At 38.8% G+C, this 10,738-nt stretch overlaps 1 protein-coding gene across 2 annotated transcripts in view; it reads right to left on the bottom strand.

Moving 5' to 3' along the window:
- Positions 3,570-10,738, bottom strand: part of HCRTR2 (hypocretin receptor 2) — a 137,131-nt gene continuing 129,962 nt past the window's right edge. Inside the window, exons 6-8 of one of the 2 annotated variants that reach the window (XM_013973787.2) lie at positions 9,836-9,957; positions 6,131-6,356; positions 3,570-3,612 (exon numbers count right to left, since the gene is read on the bottom strand). In XM_013973787.2, the coding sequence (XP_013829241.1) occupies positions 3,570-3,612; positions 6,131-6,356; positions 9,836-9,957 (391 nt within the window). Of the gene's footprint in view, positions 3,613-6,126; positions 6,357-9,835; positions 9,958-10,738 lie in introns of those variants that run through there. The other variant, XM_005696190.2, reaches the window with a different exon arrangement.

The following is a 10,738-nucleotide window of genomic DNA, read 5'->3' as shown; positions in this document are numbered from 1 at the left end:
TATAATGAGAATATTCTTAGATGACCATTTTCCCCATTCCCTAATGGGTATCATACATGACTGAGGCTGAGCTTTGTAAACAAGTTCCAGTCTGTCCACTCTTAACTGCATAAGGAGAGCTTTCAGATCTGCTCCCCCTTGAGAGGGAGAGGCACTTCTTTCTGAAGATGCTCTTGTTGTTGCATCTGCAATAAATTAAGTGTTGGGTTGCCATGTTCTGCTAAGGATTTCCTAGCCTCATAAACATTTTATTTGTACCATTCTTCCTTTGAGATTTAACATATTAACTCAAACCTTGTGCAATTAATTAGACTGTGATTACTTAAAAACAACCATGCTTTTTGTTTGCTTTAAATTGAGTTTTATGTTATTGTTGTTAAGTATTTTACTTTTCTGCTCTTGCATAGGGGCCAGATTGATGAAAAGTGATGAAATGGATGGTTTGTTTCCAGAGGTGGTACCAGCAGCACCTGCTCCAGCGCACATCCTACTGACCTGCTATTGCCTTGGCCTGAGGGTCTCAACACTGGGGTCCTTTCTAAGTAGAGGCAGTGAGCTTAGCTGGGGCTTTAATAGGTAGCAGACACAGATCAGAAGACCACAGGAACACGCAGATATTGGGGTTTTGAGGGAATATGAAATTGCAAATATTTGGATATAGCAATGTAAGTTTTCTTTCCCTTTTTTCTTGAGCTGTGCTTCATTTGTTCACAGATGAGTCACTTCCCCCTGGTTCACCTCAAGCGATAACCCAAGAAGAGAATCATACTTACTTATCTATTGGCTGGGGTTGGGCTGGAGGAGGCCAGGAACTCTGCAGGGCAAGGCAGGCGGCAGGTGCGGGGATCGTGGGGGGAGGGGGACCGCCTGGGGTGGGGGTTTGGGTGTCTTCCCTGCTAGGCTGGGGGTGGGCCTGGGGGCTAGACAGCAGCTGGAGAGTGAAACAGTCATGTCAGAAGGGCAAGGTCCAAGAAGTGCTTTGAGAACTGTCCTCTGTGACCTCCATTCCTGGTCACTGGCCCCAGTGAAAGTGAAAAAGTGAAGCTGGGTGAGCTCGCTTCATCATTCCGGTAGGAGGTCGGGTCAAGCCCCTAGTCTGTCCTGATAGATCACTCAAAGCAGAAACCCTCACCGCTGCAACAGCCTGTCTCTCCTGGGATTCCACCCTGAGTTTCACTTTAAGTTTAGAAACTACCCCATCTTCAAATCTCCTTTCTCTAGAAGGAGCCAAGCAATGACCTTCCCCAGGTACTTTGGCGTCATTTTGATCAAAGTTAGAATCAACAGTGCTGAATAAAAATGAATTTTTAAATTAAAATTCTTGACAGTTGATTCTGTCATTTATCAGAATGGAAAGCAGGAAATACACATTTTAAAATTTATCGGTGAACTTAAAATAGCCTTGAAAGTTTTAGAGACAATGACCAAGAGAAAAACTGCTTATTTATGTAAATGCCAAACGTACTAGTCTAAGAACAAATTGAAAATCACAAGGTCATCGTTTCCTCTAAGTCAAAAGAAGATTTAATCTTTTAACTCAGATAAAAGCTCCAAAATTTAATACTCTCTATATGCAGTTTTACATAATTTTTATGAAATATTTCTATCTTAATTCTAACTATCTTTATTATAGTACCTGCTCTTAAAACAGCATTAAAAAACTTTTATATCATGATTATCTCTGATTATATAAACTTATTGGGAAACATATTTGGGTCATTAAGTACTGCACCAGAGGGCTTAATTCAATCCTTAACTGCAGAGATTTGACAGTAGTTATGAGTGAATATCCAACTTATCTAATGAACAACAATAATATCTTTCATACAATGGAGAGGATGGTGTGAATGTGATTATAGAATTCTCAGTATGGCTTTCGCTTAAAAACTACCTAAGCAGCATCATTGGTGGTAGTTGGGACACAATCACGTCAGATTGGATAAGAAATTTCTTCATGAAGACACAATATCAGGCATAAAGAACTTTAAATGTATAAAATAACTGTTAAACAAGTGACATGATGTTACACACGTGGCATACAACAATTATAGAAATACATTTCATGAAAAACTTAAAAAGCATTATAACTCCAAAACTTACAAAGAAATTTTGCGATTATAGAAATACTTGGCAAAGTGGACAGAGTAATTCACTCCCTCTTTAATTGCGATAGTCCTCTAGAAAAGACCCCTTGAATTTGGGGAGATAAGTATTTTTCATGCCTTTGCACTTCATTTACTATGTATATAATGTAATAGAATAGACTTAAATTGACAATATTTTCTGTGTTTACATATATTGTCTCTGAAAAGAAATCTGTAATTTTGCTCCATGCCATTTGAAAGCTAATGCACATAACCTAGTAGAATTTTTTTTCTTTTTTGACTTGTTAACTTGTAGGAAGTAGAAAAGTCTTCTGTTGTAAAATGAACTGGAATTGTAAAGCTTTCTAAATGTTAATGGCTACCCAGATTTTTTAAAATACAATTGATTATTATTATTTATATCAAGTGCAAAAACATCTATTATTGCACTAGTATTAAAATAGTAATAGCTCTCCTCACAATTTGGGTTCAAAGTTATCTCTGAAGTTTGTCATTCTGATGTTGTCATTCAAGTTTATATACATTCAGATTATATCTTATAAGCATATTTTTCTTTATCTTCATGGAAACAATGCACACTGGGAGTGAAGTTCAATATTATTGTGCCTAACACTTTTGTAATTAATTTATCCATGACTTATAACAGTTATTTAATACCCAAGAAATGTTCCCAGCCTTGGAGAATTTAGAAGCCATCTTTGTTAGAAACTGAGAGCCATCTTTTTGCCAAGAACAGATGAATTTGAATATCAATATTATCAGAAGTTTGTAGAAATTCCGAAATAATAAAGTTCAAATGGATCCTATATGAGGTAAAACTATTATCATTCTTATTGATAACACAATTTCAGTAACATTAACGACATTTTAAATTAAATCTTTGAAATATGGCAAAGCAAGAGAGAGACATATTCTACGTGTAGCATCAAATAGTCCCCACACACTCCTTTTGGAAATCTTATTTGTGTTATTAATAGCACATAATGGAGTAAGTAGTTGACCCCTTTTCCCATAAGATTGGCAGGTTTGGGGAACACCTGTTTCTTTCCCCTTTGTCCTGTTAAGGTCAGGACTAAATCCAGACCCGGTAGGAGGATTCTTGCATCAACTAGTTGGCAGAAGTATGCATGGGCTGATAGTCCATTCCCACAGTTTCTTATAAGGACTGGCATGTGTTTATTTGTTCTTTCCTTCTTGGAAAATGTTCTATCATTCTTGGAAAATGTCTGCTTCAACAAATTTAGGCTTTTGTAAGGGTAAACAAAACTGGAGATTTGAAAGTTTTAGTTAGAAACTCAGATCATCCAGGTAGCTACAAAGCACACAAGGGCCTTAGAACCTGTCTTCTCTCCACACTGCGCTGGTAACACGGGGGCAAGCATTTCGTGACCCATTATCTCTTTGACTGAGATGATGCTGAGTGGTTTTCAACATTGGCACTTGCCTCTTCTTTCTGACCTCCAATCAGGCTGACAGTAGTGATGATGATAATCCCTGTTGTAGATACCTGGGGAGTAAAGTACTTCATTTCACATGGGTTAGTGTACAGGTGCTAGACGCTAGTGTCTGGAGCAGAGGTCCAAATGGGAAGACCCTTTGGAACCACCGGTGGGGCTTGTGAGCACACAGATTCCTGAGCACCACCCTCAAAGTTTCTGATCTGGGACAGGGTGAACATTTGCACAGCTAATGAGTTCTCAGGTGGCACTGACAATGATGGTTCAGGAACCACATTTTGAGAATTACTGATTTAGAGCAAAGGAATTCTGACTTTTGAGTCCATTCTTCATACCATTACACAACGCACCTCTCTGGGCCTGTCTGTCTCCTCAGCTCTGGCTCTTGCTTTCTTGCCCTCTCTCTTCTTAAATGACAGTTAACTAGATATGTTACTATCTGAAACATTTAGCTCTTACTCTGCGATACTACTTAGCTATTAAGGCATATTATCAATATTATTTGGCATTATCCTCAAACTAAAGTGCTAGTTCCCATCACAATGTGAAAATCACAATTCTCTTTTCACACAGCATAAATAAGAAAAAAAAAAGTTCTCATATATACAAAGAGGAGAAAGGAGAATTACAAAATTTGCTTTCATTGATATCTCTCTGATAACTAGCAATATAATTTCAATAAAGTTTGTTCAAGGGTAGTTTTTGCTTTGAGTAGTAAAAAGCACACAGTAATCCCAATTCTAAGACATGAAAACCATTTGTGGATAATTTGGTTATATTCTCTCTGAAAGTGATGAGTTGAAAAAAAGTAACAAAAAAAAACAACATAACTTTTATGTTCTATGAAAATCTTTATTAAATATTCTCCTTAATTTCTGTTTTAATAAAATAAGAATGCCTGCTACTATACTATAAGAAAAGCAACTATACATGAACATCTCTTTTACTTTTGATTTAATTTTAAAGTGACTATTTAAATCAGAATAATTTTGCAGAGAAGCAAATTGAAAATATTCAATCTGAGGTGCTTTGAATCCCAGATCTTCCATTTGCACAAAATATACTATATTCCTATTCCTCTGTGTGTGAATTAAGAGCAAAACCCTGCATTCTCCTAGCTACCTGGCTCTCAGCCACAGGTAGGGATAGAATTAACTGACATCAAGAGTCACTCTAATTAAACAGAAACAAAAAAATGCAACCTTCTTGCCCATGTCAAGGTAAGGACTGCCATCACTGGTTCCTTCCTACTCTGAGTCTGAATCATCTCCCTGCATCCTCTACCAACAAGTTCCCCTCACTGGAGTGGAGCTCTCTCAAAGGCATGTTCACATCCATCCTAGCACAGTAGGTACCTTCTGGGAGGTGTTTGGTAAATGTTTGTATGCATGCATGCTAAGTTGCTTTAGCCATGTCCAACTCTGTGACCCTATGGGCTATAGCCCACCAGGCTCTTCTGTCCATGTAATTCTCCAGCAAGAATACTGGAGTGGGTTGCCAAACCCTTCTCCAGGGGATCTGCCCAAACCAGGGATCAAACCCACATCTCCTGCAGCTCCTTCATTTCAGGTGGATTTTTTTTTTTTTAACTGCTGAGCCACTGGAGAAGACCTGATAAATGTTTATAAAACATAAATAAATACAAATAATTACCATCAACTCTCCATGACATTAACCTGTCCAATATGGGACCCAGAGTGATTTGGTTTTATACTACTACTTTTCTTTGTAAATTGCATTCTTAATTTCTCCTAGTAAGACCAATTATGTCATTTTTACAGGTTAGAAGAATGTGATTATGTTGTATCTTATTCTTCAATGTTAAAATCTTTCCTTAGAGATGGAAATTGCAAATTTATAGTACTCCAAAAATTTTGTATGAATACCGAGCCTTCCTGGCTATTCATTAAAATGAGAAATACTAGTCATGGTAAGATTACAAACCCAAGAAAACTGTGTAACTGAGTTATACAGTTAAAGGAAGATAAAGTTGAATAGCCTACATATTTAGTTTTGAAATATAGATTTTGAGTTATCTAATATAATATGCTATTTTGTATATAAATATACTCTCAGATATCACATCATAATGGCACTTCTCTTTAGTAATTTTTTAAAGCTATAAAGTCAACTAACATATCTCTTGTTAATCCAGAGCTAGTAACTGCTACTTCTTTTAGCAACTAAAAGAAAATCAAAAGAGAAGTTTGGGAGACTTTTACCCAACAGTTTGAAGGTAGATTCAAATAACAATTCGCATCGGAAATTTTCACATGTTTAATTGACACTAAACCTGGTACGTGAAGTTAAAAGTGAAACAGCCTGAAAATAAATCCAGTGAAAGGTTCGACTTCTAACATATTTCAATCAGAAGTTGAGAAATGATTTTAAACTGACTTTATTTCCAAAGAGCCAGAGATCATTTTCCCTTAAAAAAAGAAAAAGGGGGAGCGGTCCACACAGTAGTTCTCGCTTCAGATCAGTAGCATAACAAAGTTTCTGTGTACAGAGGTTTAAAAAAAGAAGAGTGGTCCTCAGACATCCTTCTCCTAGGCGTCAGCCTCCTACCAGTTCTGGAGGGGCCCGGCGCCGTTGGCCGCTGGGAGGGTGCTGATACTCGTGAGAACCACCTGCTCAGACAGTTTCGACACGTTATCAAAGTTGCTGATCTGCGTGGTCAGGGACTTGCGGCTCTCCGTGCTCGTCCGTCCCCTGGCCAGCCGGTCCTCCTGGCGGTGATGAACCCCAAGGCAACAGCAAGAAAATGCGGCTTTAAATTCCTCTCGAAACTTTCCTGGATGACCAGGGAGAATGAAAGGAGAAAAGAATTTTGCAGTCAGTATGTTTCAACCAATCTCGAATAGGGTGCAAATGAGTGACTTCCTGGAGCCAAATCTACATGCGGGTATAACATTTGATAACGGTGGGGGGAAAGATAGAAAAAGGAAATTTCTTTTTCGGAAGCTTTGTGCAATCTTTGTTAAAAAATCATTTATTTTTAAGTTGAAGTATCTTTGATTTACAATATCATGTTAGTCTTAGATGCACAGCACAGTCATTCAGTTATAATATTTCAGATTCCCTTATATGTTGTTAGAAAATAATTGAGTATAGTTCCCTGTGCTATGCAGTTGTTTATCTATTTTTATATTTGAAAGTGAAAGTGTTAGTCACCCAGTCATGTCTGACTCTTTGCGATCCCATGGACTATAGTCCACCAGGCTCCTCTGTCCATGTAATTCTCTAGGCAAGAATACTGGAGTGGGTTGCCTTGCCCTTCGCCAGGGGATCTTCCAAATCCAGGGATTGAGACTGGATCTCCTGCAATGTAGGCAGATTCTTTACTGTCTGAGCCACAAGGGAAGACTTTGTATTTATATATATATATGGAAGACCTTGTATATATATGTACAATGGCACCCCGCTCCAGTACTCTTGCCTGGCAAATCCCATGGATGGAGGACCCTGGTGGGCTGCAGTCTATGGGATCACTGAGAGTCAGACACGACTGAGCGACTTCACTTTCACCTTTCACTTTCATACACTGGAGAAGGAAATGGCAACCCACTCCAGTGTTCTTGCCTGGAGAATCCCAGGGACAGGAGAGCCTCGCGGGCTGCCGTCTCTGGGGTCGCACAGAGTCGGACACGACTGAAGCGACTTAGCAGCAGCAGTAGCAGCTACACACACATACGTATATATATATTTATAAATAATAGTGTGTATACTTTAATCCCAAACTCCTAATTTATCCCTCCCATTTCCCCTCACGTTTCCCTTTGGTAACCATAACTTTGTTTTCTATGTCTATGGGTCTATTACTGTTATATAAATATATTCATTTGTATATATTTTTTAAGATTCCACATGTAATTTATATCATGATATTTGTCTTTCTCTGTCTTAGTATGATAATTTCTAAGTCCATTCGTGTTGCTGCAAATATACATATATTCAATGGAATATTAGTCATAATAAAGAATTAAATCATGCTTAGTACATTGTTGAAATGATGAAACATTTCCATAAAATAGTGAGACTGTTTTACATGCTCAATGTTTGAAGTTTGTTTAATGTTTTTATAGGCAAACTACATATATTTGTGAATGTGTGTTATTTTTCACTAGATTGCTATAGTACACTTGAGTACCAGCAGAAGGGTGCCCAGAGATATCTAACAATTTCAAAACTGATGAAACCTATGCTGTAAATGGCCAACAGTTTGCAGAAATCACCCCTGCATTGTACTGTGAATAAATTGTTCTACTGACACAATCAGTTCAGCAAAATATCTGGAAAAGTACCTTAAACTATCTAGAAAGTTTCTTTTTGTAATCTGTGTGAGAGAAAGTGAAAGTGAAGTCGCTCAGTGGTGTCCAATTCTTTGGGACCCCATGGACTGTAGCCCGCCAGGCTCCTCTGTCCATGAGATTTTCCAGGCAAGAACACTGGAGTGGATTGCCATTTCCTTCTCCAGGGGATCTTCCCGACCCAGGGATTGAACCCGGGTCTCCTGCATTGTAGGCAGACGCTTTACCGTCTGAGCCACCAGGAAAGTCCTGTAATCTGCGAAAGGCAGGACAAAAAAAACGGAATGAAACATGAAAAACTCTAGAAGCTTTTCCTTATCTTTAAATTATTGATGTCACACTGAAGAAGGATAACCATGAAACAGTGACCTTTCAAGTCTCTAAGAGTAAATGACAGCATTGGAAATCACCATTTCTTGTGTCTGAGCTTCGATTACCTACCTGGGTTATTGAGTGATTACAATCAGTGCCCAGTGACCTCCTTGCATCAGTCTTAACCCCGTCACGGCGCTTTGACTTGGCTTCTACTGGCTTCTACTTCAGACACTTTTCTCTCTTATGCTCTAACAGATTTCCCCTGCTTAGTGCAAGCTCAGGGCTTTAGGCGCTCCTAAGCCCAGAGATTCTTTAGAAGTCCTAGCTCTACACGCCTCTCCTCCTTTCAAACAGCTCATGAGCAGTGGGCTCTGGCTATCCCAGTCTGAATGTAGTCTTTATTTTGGAGACTGGAGTTGAGTGAGCAGAGGGAGGCTTGAAAAGGGTGAAATGAATACAGAACACCCTTCACATATACACCATCTGATTCGCTGAAAGACGAAATAAAGAGAGGCAGAGAAGGTGCATGTGTGCTCAGCTGCTCTGTGGTGTCTGACTCTTTGTGACCCCATGGACTACACCCTCCAGGCTCCTCTGGCCATGGAACTTCCCAGGCAAGAATAGTGGAGTGGTGTTGCCATTTCCCTCTCCTGGGGATCCCCCGACCCAAGGATCAAACCCACGTCTCCTGCGTTGGCAGGCGGATATTTACCACTGCGCCATCTGGACAGCCAGGTAGAGGGTACGTGCCATGACTGAAGAAAAAGTTACTTAAAAAAAGCCTAATTGACTGTTCGTTTGTCTTTTGAGGAGGACTTTGCTGGTGGCTCTCAATGCAGGGGTCATGGGTCCAGTCCCTGGTCAGGCCCCTAAGATCCCGTATGTCACATGGTGAGGCCAAATAAATAAACAAATACGATTTTTAAAAGTGGCTATACCACTAAGACAGTATTTAGCTAAATGATTTTTATAATTATGTTGATTCCATAAACAGAGATGGGTGGAATCAGTTGCAGAGCTATGTGGGTGTGGTCTGTTTAATTCAGTGTTATTTAGGACGAATATAATTTTTTGGGTCAGTGAGAAATCTTGAGATAAGCCCAAGAGATATATATTAATTACCCACAAGAGAAATGCAAATACAGAAAAATACCTAAAAATACAAAGGTTCCAACTCCATCTCAATTAGGCTATAAATATTGGCAAAGAAAATGATATAAGCAAGGCTGTTTTATTTTCAGATAAAATGACTTCACATCTTTGTAAATCATAAGTTTACTATATGACAAGCAAGATTCTTATCCAGTTCTCACAATTTCACTCTCCTATTTCAACTTTGCTTCTACGTTTAATGGAAAAAAGTTACTTAGGTAATTTTCTCTGATTGTTAGGTAACAAGTATTCCTTCTCATAAGGGAAGAAAAACTAAAGACCAGTCAGATCAGCAAAAAAATAAAAAAAAAAACAAAATCCTCGAGCGCATGTAAGAATTAAAGATTTTAAAATTAAAAAAAAATAAAAATAAAAAAAAAATCCTCATTATATCGCAACTAAGCTCTTTCTGCAGTTCAAGTGTGTTCACAACTTCTGGTCATCCATCCCTCGCCCTGGGCTGTAGTTTGTAGAGAAGAAACAGGTGAAAACTCACCACTGAGAAAATTATAAATAATTGGGTTCGCAGCACTGTTGGCATATACAAGCCAGTGTGCAAATGTAAACCAGGCATATACAGTCTCTCTGTCTTCCGTGTGGGTAAACATCCCAAACACTCTGCAGGAAAAGACACAGTAACAGGAAGTCAGTGAGGTTCTGGAAAGTTCCTTTACATAAGCAAAGTCAGGGGTCAACAAAGGCCTAGGTCGCAGCCACCTGGCTCCAGTGCTGTCCTGCAGGACGGACCACTTACAGGCTTAAGGTACCACAGTGGGGCCAGAAGAACCTCAGTCCCTGAAGGGCACCTAAGGGCACAGTCAGCATTGTAATAAATCAAGAGCCAGCTCAGGTCAGAGAAGGGGCTTTCTCCCTTGTGAAGGATGAGTGCAGTAAGAAAACAGAGGTTGACTATGTATCTGTCTCCCTTCTTCCGTGCTGTGTCTACACGCAGTGGAGCAGTGTTTGTGAATATTCCATTTCATTTTATTTAATCTTTATTTTAAATTGGAGTGTAAGATTAGCAATGTGCTCATTTCAGGAGGACAACAAAGTGATTCACTTGTACGTATACATGCATTTCTTCTTTGTGAAGTTCTTTTCCCATATAGGTTATTCCAGAATATTGCGCAGAGTTCCCTGTACTATACAGTAGGTCCTTGTTGGTCATCTATTTTAAATATAGTAATGTGTATATATAGCACTCCTAAATTGCTGCTGTATGTACTGCTTCCTACTTCATTTGTGCGTTGATCAGAGTATTACATTTCTTCAACTTCAGTCTTACCACTTTGCTGAAATTGGGCTTCTAGGATTTTTTTTTTTTTAATATGCAGAGGAAAACTAGTTTTCAGTTGGCAAAATACTGGTAATTGCTTAAAAATTTTAAGTTTTAATATTT

This window comes from Capra hircus, chromosome 23 (assembly GCF_001704415.2).
Source record: "Capra hircus breed San Clemente chromosome 23, ASM170441v1, whole genome shotgun sequence".
In the NCBI taxonomy this organism is placed as follows: Eukaryota; Metazoa; Chordata; class Mammalia; order Artiodactyla; family Bovidae; genus Capra; species Capra hircus.
Note: the sequence above shows the minus strand (reverse complement) of the source record. Positions and strands in the feature narration are given on the sequence as shown.